This window comes from Dictyostelium discoideum (genome assembly GCF_000004695.1).
Source record: "Dictyostelium discoideum AX4 chromosome 2 chromosome, whole genome shotgun sequence".
Taxonomy (NCBI): domain Eukaryota; phylum Evosea; class Eumycetozoa; order Dictyosteliales; family Dictyosteliaceae; genus Dictyostelium; species Dictyostelium discoideum.
Genome location: NC_007088.5, coordinates 4,378,755 through 4,392,897, shown reverse-complemented (window position 1 = coordinate 4,392,897; position 14,143 = coordinate 4,378,755). Strand labels below are relative to the sequence as shown.

General features: G+C 20.2%; 5 protein-coding genes across 5 annotated transcripts; 3 read left to right on the top strand and 2 right to left on the bottom strand.

The window, feature by feature from the left end:
• Positions 1–70: 70 nt before the first annotated feature.
• Positions 71–1,447, top strand: DDB_G0274901 (hypothetical protein; the record flags this gene model as incomplete). The annotated part of the gene is made up of 1 exon (XM_639026.1): positions 71–1,447. One exon carries the CDS (start codon positions 71–73, stop codon positions 1,445–1,447), a length of 1,377 nt encoding a protein of 458 aa, XP_644118.1.
• A 977-nt stretch (positions 1,448–2,424) lies between these two features.
• DDB_G0274495 (hypothetical protein) lies at positions 2,425–5,059 on the top strand (the record flags this gene model as incomplete). Its single annotated transcript, XM_639025.1, has 3 exons — positions 2,425–3,467; positions 3,564–4,543; positions 4,641–5,059. The coding sequence occupies 3 exons, from the start codon at positions 2,425–2,427 to the stop codon at positions 5,057–5,059; spliced, it is 2,442 nt and encodes an 813-aa protein (XP_644117.1).
• A 308-nt stretch (positions 5,060–5,367) lies between these two features.
• Positions 5,368–6,811, bottom strand: DDB_G0274499 (patatin family protein; the record flags this gene model as incomplete). Its single annotated transcript, XM_001732919.1, has 4 exons — positions 5,368–5,544; positions 5,621–5,772; positions 5,996–6,490; positions 6,694–6,811. The coding sequence occupies 4 exons, from the start codon at positions 6,809–6,811 to the stop codon at positions 5,368–5,370; spliced, it is 942 nt and encodes a 313-aa protein (XP_001732971.1).
• A 563-nt stretch (positions 6,812–7,374) lies between these two features.
• Positions 7,375–8,685, bottom strand: mcfY (mitochondrial substrate carrier family protein; the record flags this gene model as incomplete). The annotated part of the gene is made up of 1 exon (XM_639022.1): positions 7,375–8,685. One exon carries the CDS (start codon positions 8,683–8,685, stop codon positions 7,375–7,377), a length of 1,311 nt encoding a protein of 436 aa, XP_644114.1.
• A 1,321-nt stretch (positions 8,686–10,006) lies between these two features.
• On the top strand, positions 10,007–13,748 carry plk (polo family protein kinase; the record flags this gene model as incomplete). The annotated part of the gene is made up of 7 exons (XM_639021.1): positions 10,007–10,519; positions 10,606–10,830; positions 10,995–11,206; positions 11,440–11,693; positions 11,795–12,343; positions 12,448–12,898; positions 13,016–13,748. 7 exons carry the CDS (start codon positions 10,007–10,009, stop codon positions 13,746–13,748), a joined length of 2,937 nt encoding a protein of 978 aa, XP_644113.1.
• Positions 13,749–14,143: the final 395 nt, after the last annotated feature.

Sequence of the window (14,143 nt, the reverse complement as noted above, 5' to 3'; positions counted from 1 at the left end):
TTATTTTATTTTTTATTTTTTTTTTTTTTTTTTTTTTTTTTTCTATATACACTATTTTATATTATATAATATGATTAAAATAATTACGAGAATAATTGATAAAAATAATAATATACCCAAAGTTTTTAGAAACTATTGCACAAAATATAAAATTAGTAATAAAAGTTTAAAAGAATTAATTGTAAATATTGAAAAAACTAACAACATCAATAATAATAATAATAAAAATATATTAAAAAAAAGATATAAAATTAAAGAAGAACAATATGAGTCATATAGAAATTCATGGTTTGATTTTGAAGGATTTGAAAAAATACCAACTATAACTAGTGGTATAACAAGTTTAGATTATCAATTGCAAATTGGTGGATTACCACTAAACCATATCATTGAAATCTATGGTGATTCTTCAACTGGTAAATCAACTTTATCAATGTTTATTTTATCAAATTTAATTAAAAATAATAAATCAAAACAAGAGCAAAGGTTATCATCATCATCATCATCATTATCATCATCCCAAGAAGAAAATGTATTATATATTGATAGTGAAAATTCATTCAACTCTGAATGGGCATCAAAAATTGGTATGAATTTATCAAATTGTACAGTATTTCAACCAAATAATTCAGAGGAAGCATTTGAATTAATAAAGAAATCATTAAAGAATCAAATTTTTAAAGTTATAATTTTAGATAGTTTAAGTTCATTAATGTCAATAAAGGATATTGAATCAAATTTAGTTGAAAATCATTATCAAAATATTGGTTTCGATTGGATAACTTCAAATTTAAATGAAATATCAAATTTATTAATTGATTCAAATTGTTGTTTTATTTTTACAAATCAAATGAGATATTCATTTAATAAAGATAATAAAGATCATCATGATAATAATTTAATAATAACAAACTATAATAATAATAATAATAATGATAATAATGATAATAATAATCTTAATGATGGTGGTAGTGGTCAATTATTGTCATTTGCAAATTCAACATTAAATCAATGGGTTGATATTGGTATTGAATTAAAAAAGGATAGATTTTTAGTTGATCCTTTAAATAATATAGTTGGTATTAAAACATTTTTAACAATTAAAAAGAATACATTGGAAAATCATGAAAATAATATAAATAATAAAAAGTTTCAAAAACAACTAATAAAATTTCAACCTTTTATTGATATTCATTTTGAAAATGGTATTTTAAAAGAAAATGAATTTAATCAAATTAAAAATCATTTAAATTTAGATAACTTAAAAAATATAAATCATTTAAGAGATAATTTATTTAATAATAATAATAATAATAATAATAATAATAATAATAATAATAATAATAATAATAATAATAATAATAATAATAATAATAATAATAATAATAATAATAATAATAATAATAATAATAATAATAATAATAATAATAATAATATTATTAAATAAAATAAAAAAAAGAAAATAAAAAAAAAAAAAAAAAAAAGGATTATATTTATTTTATTTATCAAACAAAAAAAAAAAAAAAAAAAAAAAAAAAAAAAAATCTTTTTTTTTCAAAAAAAAAAAAAAAAAAAAAAAAAAATCTAAAAATAAAAATCTATTTTAAAAAAAAAAAAAAGACTCGAGAAGAGAAAAAAAAAAACTTTTTTATTTAGGTAACTAAAAAAGATATTTAAGAAAAAGAGAGAGAAAAATATATTCTTTATATCTTATATCATTATAAAATAAAAAAAAAAAAAAAAATTTTACTGATTCTGTACTGTCAAGATGATTCTATAAAATTAAAACGAAAATAGAAAATTCAATTGTTTTTTTTTTTTTTTTTTTTTTTTTTTATTTCGGTGATATTGCTTTGTTATTCATTTGAATAAAAACCAAGTCAATTTATTAAAATAAACAACATCAACCATACTTAAATATCAACCAAATTAATTTTTGGTTAATAAAAAAAAAAATAAAAAAATAAAAAAAAAATAAAAAAAAAAAAAAAAAATAAAAAAAAAAAAAAAAAAATAAAATATTTCTTCGCCAAAGTTGAAAAATATCAAAATTTGGAAATTTTGGAAAAATTTCTGTTTGCTCAGTTATCCAACCGAATCTACCAGCAGCTCATTTTTTTTATTTTTTTTTTTTTTTATTTTTTATATTTTATTTTACTTTCTTCAAAATCATTTTTTAATTTTCTTTTTTTTTTTTTTTTTGTTCTATTTTTTTATTCTTGTCACTTTTTGTTTAAAAAAAATAAAAAAAAATAAAAAAAAAAACAATAAGCAATAAACCATTCACATAAAAAAAAAAAAAAAAAAAAAAAAAAAAAAAAAAAAAAAAATCACATGATATTATCATAAATAATAATTATAATAATAATTATAATTTTTTAAAAGTTAATAAATTAATTAATTAAATAATAAAAAAAAAAAAAAATGGGTAAATTAAAATTAAAAAGACCACAAAGTTTTACAGAATCATTTCATAATTTTATATCAAAAGAGACATGGAAAAAGGTTCAACATAAAACATTGATGATGTTTGGTATGGATTATAGATCAATGGCATTGTTTAGAGTTACGATGGCATTATGTGTAATTGGTGATGTTATTGAACGTGCAACGGATTTAAGTGTAATGTATACAGATAGTGGTGTTATGCCTCGTCATTTAATTACATCACGTTATAGTAGTAATTACTTTTTACCAATTCATTTAGTTAATACATCATTTTGTTTCCAAGCATTTCTATTCACATTACATATTGTAATTGCATTTTCAATGTTAATTGGTTATCGTACAAAACTAAGCTCTATTCTAACTTGGTTAATGACAATTTCATTGCAAGCCTACATTGGTGTCATTGGTCATGGTGGTGATGTTTTCTTTCGTATGATGTTATTTTTAAATATTTTCATACCAACTTCAAAATATTTCTCTTGGGATAGTGCAACATTTTATCAAGATTCACCAATAAAACGTTTAAATAATAATAATAATAATAATATTGTAAATAGTAATAATAATAATAATAATAATAATAATGTAATAATAAATAATGTAATAAATAGTACGAATATACCAATAATTAATTTATCAGAACCAGAATCACCATTACAACAACAACAACTATTACAACAACAATTACAACATGACCAAGAATTAATTTTACAACCACCACAACAACAACAATTAAAAGATATTAATATTAATAAAGATGAAATTGGTATTGAGATTGGTAGTGAACGTGGTATTGAACAAAAAGTTATCCAAGCAAAAAGAGATCCAGATAGTTATCGTTTCGTTTCATTCGGTACTTGTGCAATTATCTTACAAATTGGTTTAATGTATTGTACTTCATATTTTCATAAATCTGGTGCAGAATGGCATAATGGTGATGCAACTTTCTATGCTTTAACTTTAGATTATTTCGCTACTGATATCGCTAAATTATTTTTATATTTCCCTCCAGCATTAAAGTAAATATTTTAATTTATTATAAATTAACAACAATAACAACAATAATAAAAATAATAACATATTAACTTTTTTTATTATTATTATTATTATTATAGAGTTTTAACAATTGCAGTTGCAAAATGGGAATTATTTGGTATTTTATTTTTAATTTCACCAGTTTATTCAGATTGGTGTAGATTATTTGGTGCAATTGGATTTATTGCTATGCATGCTGGTTTTATTATGTGTTTACGTTTAGGTTTATTCTTTTTCGTTACAGCAGGTGCAGAATTAATTAATATTCCAACAACAGTTTGGGAATTATTCTTTGATTTGATAGAGGAGAAAGTATTAAAAGGTCAACAACCAACTCGTGTTTATTATAATACTTCAAGTCCAATTAGTCAAAGAATTGCTTTAATCTTTAAAACTTATTTCATAATTCCAGGTCATGCTATTTTTTCACCATTAGAAAAAATGTTAAATAATGAAGATTCAATTAGCAATAATAGTGCTACTCAATCACCATATTTATTAAGCAGCAGTAGTTCATCATCATCATCATCAAATGATAACTCTGGTTCAGATACTGATGACGCTGAAAGATCACATCGTCGTCGTACTTCAAATTTATCATCACCAACAATTTCATCAACAATGTTTTCTTCTTCCCCATTAATTAATGGTAGTAAAAAAGATTTAGTTGGTGATGATTGGTTAGTTACAATTGATTCAAATGGAATTAGAAAAAGAAATATCCATGCTTTAAATTACATTTGTAGTAAATCACCTTTACTATTCCCATTGGCAAAGGCATTGACATATGTACCTGCAAATATGTGTATGTTATTTACAAAGATTTGTCAAAAGATTCATAGTCGTTCACAACAATCATTAATTATGTCTAGTGGTAAAAGAAGTTTATATCAAAAGAAAAAGAATCCAATTCCACAAACTCCACGTATTTATTCAATTTTAAATAACATTTGGATGTTATTCATTTGTTATTTCTTATTTGCTTATAATTTGAATGTTTTTGATTATAATTTTGGTTTCCAACAAAGTTGGCATCAATTTGCTTATGTTTTAAGATTAGGTAATTATTTAATTTAATTTTATTCATTATTTTATTTATTTTATTTTATTTTATTTTATTTTATTTATTAATTTTATTTAAATTTATTTAATAATAGATCAAAGTTGGAATATGTTTAGTCCAGCACCACCAAAAACACATTGGTGGCATGTTATTCATGGTGAATTAGATGATGGTACTAAAGTTGAATTATTTAAAAATGAAGGTATGTTTAATTTTCAAATTAATACTGAAGTAAACTTTGAAAAACCAAATCCATTCTACAAGTCTTATGGTAATCATAGATGGTTTAAATATTATGAAAATGGTTATAATCAAGCAAATAGTGATTCTATGAGATTAGAACATGGTAGATATCTCTGTAGAGAATTCAATAAAAGACATACTGGTGATGAACAATTATATAAATTCTCTGTTTACTTTGTACATGAATTCCAAAATCTTGATGGTACTGTTGGTCCAAAGAACCATTTCTCATTATGGGATCATGTTTGTTATGATAAAAAACAAATTTAAATGATAATATAAAAAAAAAAATAAAAAAAAAAATAAAAAATAAAAAAAATAAAAAATTATAGGTTTAAAAAAAAAAAAAAAAGATGTTTTTTTTTATTATTATTTAATTTCAAAAAACTTTATTCACAAGTATTTATAATGGCTACTAAAGCTGAAATTATTATATTAAAAAAAATAAAAAAAAAAAGTGTTTAGAAAACTTTTTTTTTTATTTTTTTTTTTTTTTTTATTCAATCGAATTTTAAATAAATTGACTTTATTTAAATTATTTTTTTATTTATTTTTTTTTATTTACAATTTAAAACTATTTAAAAATTACTACTGTCATTATTTTGGGATGGTGGATTTTGGCCATCAACAATACCAATTTTAATCATTTCAGCAGAATATTGGAAACCTAAAATGTAACCTGGTAATTTTTCGGTATTTGGAGTATAGATATTTAATTTTGCTTGTGGGAAAGCCATGTATACATTCTCAATATCCTAATTATACAAATAATTTTAGTTTTTTTTTTAAAAAAAAAACAAATTAATAAATAATAAATTTAAAACAACTTACTTTTAAGTGAGTATTTCTTGCTAAAATTGAACCTTCTCTTAATAAGACATCAATTGTATGCATTCCTGTAACATTTTCCATTGGTTCTAATGCACCTTCTAAAATTACATCAACAATAACTTCAGTGGCACCAGTATCATAACATAAACGAACTGTATCAGTAATTCTATTTAAAAAAAAAAAAAAAAAAAAAAAAAAAAAAAATTGGTTAATATTATTTGTGTTCTTTTTAACACACTAGTTGTTAGATTTTATCAATTTTATACATACGGAGTATCATACTATATAAATGACAAATTAAAAAAAAAAAAAAAATTTTTAAAGTTAGTTTAATTAAATAATTTGTAGATTATTTTTTAAATTAATAATTAATACTAACTGTTAAACCACCATCACAATAAAATTGACCATCTTTTTCAATCATTGGGAAAACACCAGGAACAGATGAAGATGCAACTACACCCAATGTAATATTTGGATCATTTTTATAAAATCTATCAAAGACACCAGTACCAATATTTGAAGCACCAATTAAAAATCCTCTATCAGAATTTGCTAATTTAGTAGTATTAATTAAATTATTTAATAAATGAATTAATGGTGTTGTATCAAATAAACCAGTTTGGAATAAAATTCCATCGAGTGGACCACCTGCCCAATTTACATAAACATTCTCTCTTGTTAAAGTTAACCATTGATTTTGTAAAAAGTCACGTGCACTTGTTTCATCACCAACACTAAACATTGCCATTGCTGCTGCATTAATTGAACCTGCTGAAATACCTGTTACAAATTGCCATCGATAATCTTCTGGTTGTCTTACATTCATTATACCCATAACAACACCTGTTTCCCATGCACCTCTATCACCTAATTTTTTTTTTTTTTTTTTTTTTTTTTTTTTTTTTTTTTTTTTTTTTTTTTTTTTATATTATTAATAAATTAAAAAAAAATTAAATAAATAAAATAAACAATAAAATAATAAAATAAAATATTAGATTTGTGTTTTTTTATTTTATTGTTTATTTTTTTATTTTTTTTTTTTCTTTTATTATAATTTAGATAATATTTACCAGCACCAGAAAAAGTAATGGCTCTACATGTTGATGAAGATGAGGAAGATGAAGAAGATGAGGCTGATAATACAATACCAAAAATTAAAAATGATAATAATAATGTGTATTTAAACATTTTTTTTTTTATGTTTAAAGAAATATGAAAAATAAAAAGTAAAAAAATAAAAAAATAAAAAAAAGTGATGGTTTATTTTCCAGTGCATTTTTTTTATTTTTTTTTTATTTTTTTTTTATTTTAAAATAAAAAAATAAAATAAAATAAAAATTAAAAATATCTAAAAAAACTTTTTTTAAATTTCCCATTACAAAAAAAGATTTTTTTTATTTTTTAATTTTAAATTCCGTTTCACTAAAACTTAAAAAAATATCTTTTTTTTTATTAAAATTGTTTAAATTTTAATTTTTTAATATTTTTTTTAACCCATGTAATGTTTGCTGCCTTCAAAAAAAAATTATCAAAAATTAAATTACACAAAAAAAAAAAAAAAATTGTTTAGAAAAAAAAAAAAAAAATAAATAAATAAAATAAACAAACTAAAATAAAATAAATTAAAAAAAAATTATTTAAAAATAAATAAAGATTATTATTTATTATTTTATTATCAAAATATATTAAAAATATTATTTTTATTATTATTTTAATTTTTTAATTTTTTAATTTTTTTTATTTTTATTTTTTTATAAATTAATAACCATTTCATAAACTAAAAAACCAACAGCATTTGATTGAAAAGATTTGATTGCAACAGCAGAAAAACCTTTAAATAAACTTTTTGGACCTTGATTTTGATAAACCTGTTTTAAACAGTCAAATGTACCCTTATACTTGGTAGCAGATCTATCAGATTGTATTAGTGTTTTTGCGATATCGAATGGATGAGTCAAACCATGATAAAATACACCAGCAGAACCACCACTCAATACAATTGGTATAAATGATTTTATAAATTCTGTTGGCGATTGAGTTGATAATTCAGGTTGACCAAATTGTTTTTTCAACGTTTCATAAGTTGTAAAAAATATCGCCAACCCTGGTACATCCCTAAATAAAGTTGGTGATAAACCTTGATAAAATCCCAACAATCCTTTTTCTCTATAAATTAATTTTGTAAAATATGAATTACCTTTTGCTTTATTATTATTATTATTATTATTACTATTAGGTTGTGATGAAGGTATACCTTGAATTTGCATTTGAATTTTAACTAAATCTACAGGACATGTTATAAAAGATTGAGCGAAACCAGCTATTGAACCTGAGAATAGTAGACTAAGGGTATCATGATTTTTAAAGTATTGATGTTTTCTAAAGTATTTTAAAGTATCTTCAAATAAACCAAATTGTATTGCAGTCACAAGGGCTGATAAAATTAAAGGTGAACTTAACCCTTTAAATAATCCAATCACACCCTCTGTTTTAATTACATCTTTGAATATCTTTATAATACTTGTATTTGTACCACCACCACCACTAACACCACTTTGACTTAATTGAATTCTAGTTTTAATTAAATCCAATGGATATCCTGCTGATTCTTCTGCCATTCCACTAGAAAATGATCCTATAATTCTTGTTACATTCCTACTTAAACCTGCCAAAAATCCTCCTTCTACTGCTTTTTCTTCACCAATTTCATTATTATTATTATTATTTATTTTATTTTTATTTATATTATTTATATTTTTTTTATTTATATTATTATTATTTATATTATTATTATTATTATTTATATTATTATTATTATTATTATTATTATTATTATTATTATTATTATTATTATTATTATTATTATTATTATTATTATTATTATTATTATTATTATTATTATTATTTACATTATTTATATTATTTATATTATTAATATTATTATTATTATTATTATTTATATTATTATTATTATTATTTTTATTTATTGGATTATTGTTATTATTAGTGTTAATAGTAGTACTATTATTTGTTGTATTAATATTTTTATTATTGTTTTCCATTTTTTGTTTGAAAATTTTTAATAAAATTAATTATAAAAAAAATAAAAAAAATAAAAATAAAAATAAAAACCAATTTACAATTTTTTAATGAAATTAATTATAAAAAAAAAAATTAAAAAAAATAAAAAAAAATAAAAATAAAAAAATAATTAAAGGGAAAGAAGAAAAAAAAAAAAAAAAACAAAACAAAAAAATATATATTTATTTGATTCAAAATAATATATATTTTCAAATTATTTTAAAAAAGATTAAATAAAAAAAAAAAAAAAAAAAATGATTAGGAAAAAAAAAAAAAAAAAATTTGTTAATTGGGAAATAGTCCAAAAAAAAAAAAAAGAAATTCATTTTAAAAGTGATGATCAAAATAATATGATATTTGTTGCTAAAATCTTGAATTTATAAAAAAAATTAAAATCTTTAATTATTTGTTTATTTTTTTTTTGTTTTTTTTTTTTTTTTTTTCTTGCGACAAATAATGAAAAAAAAAAAAAAAAAAAAAAAAAAAAAAAAAAAAAAGAAAAAGGAATAAAAAAAATTTATATATATATATAAACAAAAAAAAAAAAAAAATTTAATTTTTTTTTTTTTCAAGATTTAAAAAAATTTAATCTATTGGATCTTTTCCACTGATCATTTCCAGTTTTTTTTTTTTCAAAAAAATTTTAAAAAGCGCGGATATGGGTGTGTTAATTTTTAAATTCAAATTCACCGTTAATTGAAAAATCCCTCCCATTTTTGATTTTTATAAAAAAAAAATAAAAAAAAAAAAATTAGAAAAAAAAAAAAAAAATTTTGTCATTTGTTTTTACATTTATCTACACATATTAAAGAAAAAAAAAATAAGAAACAACAATTTAGATATCATAGAATTATTTAATAATAGTAGTAGTAATAATATTTATAGTTTATAAGAGTATTATAATAAATATTTAAATATATATATACTCTTTACTATAAAAACAACAAACATATTTATTATCCACTAATAAAAAAAAAAAAAAAATTTAAAAAAAAAAATTTTTGTTAAAAAAAAAGAAAAAAAAAAAAAAACAAACAACAACAAACAACAATTAATTAAAAAAAAAGTAACTAAACAAACAAAATAAAAAATAAAAATAAAAATAAATAAAAAAAAGAGATAAAAGAGAATAAATAAATAAATAAAAAAAAAAAATAGATACTTACAAAAAAAAAAAAAAAAAAAAATATTAAAATTTATACCAAAAAAAAAAAAATAATTAATTTTAGAGACTAAAATTTAAGAATTATTTAAATTTTCATTTAAAAAAGTATCAACTTGCTATTATTATTATTTGTTTAAATGGTATCGATAAATCAAAATTTTAAGCTACCTATCTCAATGAACTCTCAACCTATACAAATACAACAACAACAATTTAAACAACCACAACAACAACCACAACAAAAATCAAATAGTTGTTTTAGCGACCAAGAGAATTATCCAGCAAATATTCAACCAAGCTCCTCGACATCATCATCCTCATCATCATCGATCCATATAACTAAATCAATGGTAATCAGACCACCACTTGAATCAAATCAACCACAACCACAACAACAACAACAGCAACAACAAACATTACAACAAATTCATCATCAACAAGTTCAATTACAGCAACAACAATCACTTCAAATGCAGCAACAACAATTACAACAACAACAACAACAACAACAACAACAACAAATGCCACCACCACAATCACTACCAAATAAATCCAATGAACCACAGGAGCCAATTGTTGTTTATGAAACTATTAGATCAGGTGATTCAAAAAGGTTAAAAGAATATAGACAAGGTGAATTTTTAGGAAAGGTAATTATAAAAAAAAAAAAAAATAATAATAATCTTATACTAATATTTTATTATTTTTTATTTATTTTATTTTTATAAATTTAAAGGGTGGATTTGCCAAATGCTATTTAATGACAGAAGTTGAAACTAATCGTATTTATGCCGCAAAAATCATTCCAAAATCAACTCTCCAAAAGACCCGTGCAAGATCAAAGTTAAAAAGCGAAATTAAGATCCACAGCTCACTCTCTCACGAAAATATTGTAAAGTTTGAACATTGTTTTGAAAATGAAGAAAACGTTTATATTTTATTAGAATTATGTAATCAAAAGGTAATTATTTTTTTTTTTTTTTTTCATTTTATTTTATTTCATTTTATTTTTTTTTTTTTTTTTCAATATGGGTTTTTTGAAAATCAAAAATTAAAAAAAAAAAAAAAAAAATCAAAACTATTTATTAATTTTCAACCCTATTGTTATTTTTATTATTTTTTTAGACTGTTATGGATATTCACAAGAAAAGAAAATATTTAATGGAATATGAAACTAAATATTATGTCTATCAAGTAATTATGGCAGTTCAATATCTTCATAATAATAATATCATTCACAGAGATCTTAAATTGGGTAATCTTTTCATTGACAATATGAGAATTAAATTGGGTGATTTTGGTCTTTCAACAAAAGTTGAACATGGTGAAAGAAAAAAGTAAGTAATTTTTAGATATATTTTTATTATTTTCACAAAAAAAAAAAAAAATTTTTCAACTTTTTTTTTTTTTTTTTTTTTTTGGCGTCAAAAAAAAAAAAAAAAAAAAATATTCCTATCTCTTTTTTTTTTTTTTTTTTTTTTTTTTTTTTTTTTTTTTTAAATTTAAAAAATATTTAAAAACTAATAATAATAATAATAATAATAATTTTTTTTATTTTTTAATATTATAGAACAATTTGTGGTACACCCAATTATATAGCACCAGAAATTTTAGATAATTCAAATGGTCATTCATACGAAGTTGATGTCTGGTCAATTGGTATCATTTTATATACATTATTAATTGGTAAACCACCATTTGAAACATCAGATGTGAAGCACACCTATCAAAGAATTAAACAAAATCAATATTCCTTCCCTGATGAACCAATAATATCTCATTATGGTAAAAGTTTAATTATTTCAATTTTAAATCCTGTTCCTGGTAAATTTTAACTTTAAAAAAAAAATTTTTTTTTTTTTTTTTTTTTTTTCTTTTTTTATTTGTTACTAATAATTTCTTAAATTTAAAAAAAAAAAAAACAGAACAAAGACCAAATTTAACCCAAATTTTAGAACATGACTTTTTTACTTATTCGCCAATTCCAAAATATTTACCAGTTTCTTCATTGACAACTGCACCATCACAATCAACAATCAATCAAAATATGGGTCGTCCATTATCAGAGAAAACAAATATTGTCAATCAACAACATTTGCAACTTGCTGGTACCACTTCACCAACTAAAAATAATAATCACCATTATCAACAATATCAACAACAACCACAACAACAATACAATAATAACTATCAACAATCATTTTCACCAAAGAAACAAATTAACAATATGAATAATAATAATAATAATAATAATAATAATAATAATAATAATAATAATAATAATAATAATAATAATAATAACCTCAAACAATATAATTATAGCAATAATAATATTAATTATAATAACAACAACAATAACATCAACAATCAATTTGCAAATCTTTCACCAAATTCTCAACAAAAACTATCAGAAGTTGAAAATGACGACTTTCATTATAGAAAATTGAGAAGATTAGAAAAAATGAAAGAAAATGGTAACTATTTTCTTTATTTTACTTTATTTTAATATTATTTTATTTTATTAATTTTATTTATTTTTTTTTTTTTTTTTTTTAAAAAAAAAAACATAAATATATAGACTTAAAAACACAATTATTAATAAAACAACAATATACAAATATGAATGAGAATCAACAACAACAACAACAACAACAACAACAACAACAACAACAACAACAACAACAACAAAGAGTGAATAATAATATTAATAATAATGGTAATACAGTAACAGTGACCACAGGAAATAATACAGTTAATGTTCAAATTAAGGAATTGGAGACAAAGATTGCAAATAATCATATTTCAGACTCACCACCAGTTTCATCGAATAATAATTATCCACAACAAATTCAAAAACAACAACCAAATTTTAATAATGAATTTTATTTAGGTATGCCAAATAATTTGGTGTATATTTCTCAATACGCTGATTTTACAAATAAATATGGTTTGGCTTATGTGTTATCAAATAGTTATGTTGGTGCTTATTTTAATGATTCTACTAAAATTGTTACTTTAATCGAAAGCGAGTAAGTTTAATTTTTTAAAAAAAAAAAAAAAAAAAAAAAAAAAAAAAAAAAAAAAAACATATATATATATAAATACTAACCTATTTATTTTAAAAAAAAATAATAAAAAAATAAAAGAATTGCATATTATATGGAACATGCAAAAGGTACAGATGGTGATGGTAGAAGAGTTTTAAATGTTACTCAACAACATCCACATGATACACAGAAAAAAGTCACATTAATTAAATACTTTTTAAATCATTTCACAAATTCTGATACAACCAATTTATTAATTAATACTGGTGCAACATCATCATCAATCAATAATAACAACAACAACAATGTAGAAAATGTAACAAATAACAATAATAATAATAGTAATAATAGTAGTAATATCAATCCAATTTATGTAAAGAAATGGATAAAATTCGATAATGGTATTGCATTTAGATTAAGTGATAAAACGATTCAAGTAAACTATTTGGATAAGTCAAGAATTATCGTTTCCAGTAAAGATATGGTTACATTTGTTCCATATAGAGGACAAATTATCACTGGAACTTTAAATTACTTTAAAAATGGCGATAAAAAGATCTCGGAAAAAATTAAATATATTTATGGTACTTTATCAAATAATTTATATAGTAAAAAACCTGAATCTTCTTTTCAACAACTTCCTCAACAACAATATCAACAACCACAACATTATCAACAACAAACACAACAACCACAACCACAACCACAACAACAACAACTGCCACAACAACTACCACAACCACAACAATCACCAGCAAAACAACATCAATACCAACCAAATCAAATTCAATACCAGCAATCAATTCCACAACCACAATTAATTAACCAATAAATATAATTTAATTTCCAATCATTTATTTGATTCGAAAGTTTTTCAAAAAAAAAAAATAAAAAAATAATAAAATAAAAAAAAAAAAAAAATTAAAATAAGTAAAAAAAAAAAAAACATATATAAACATTTAAAAAAAAAAAAAAAAATCTTACATCATCACTACAGTATTAAATATTTTATTTTCTCATTTTCCATTTTTTTTTTTTTTTTTTTTTTTTTTTTTTTTTTTTTTTTGAACAGAATTCTGTTTTTTGTTTTGTTTTGTTTTTTTTTTTTTTTTTTCAACAAAAATTTTATTTTTAAAATTTAATTATTTTTTTATCATTCATTTTTTTTTTATTTTTTATATTTTATATCACTTTGTGTATTATATATATACTAAATCCTAATTAAAA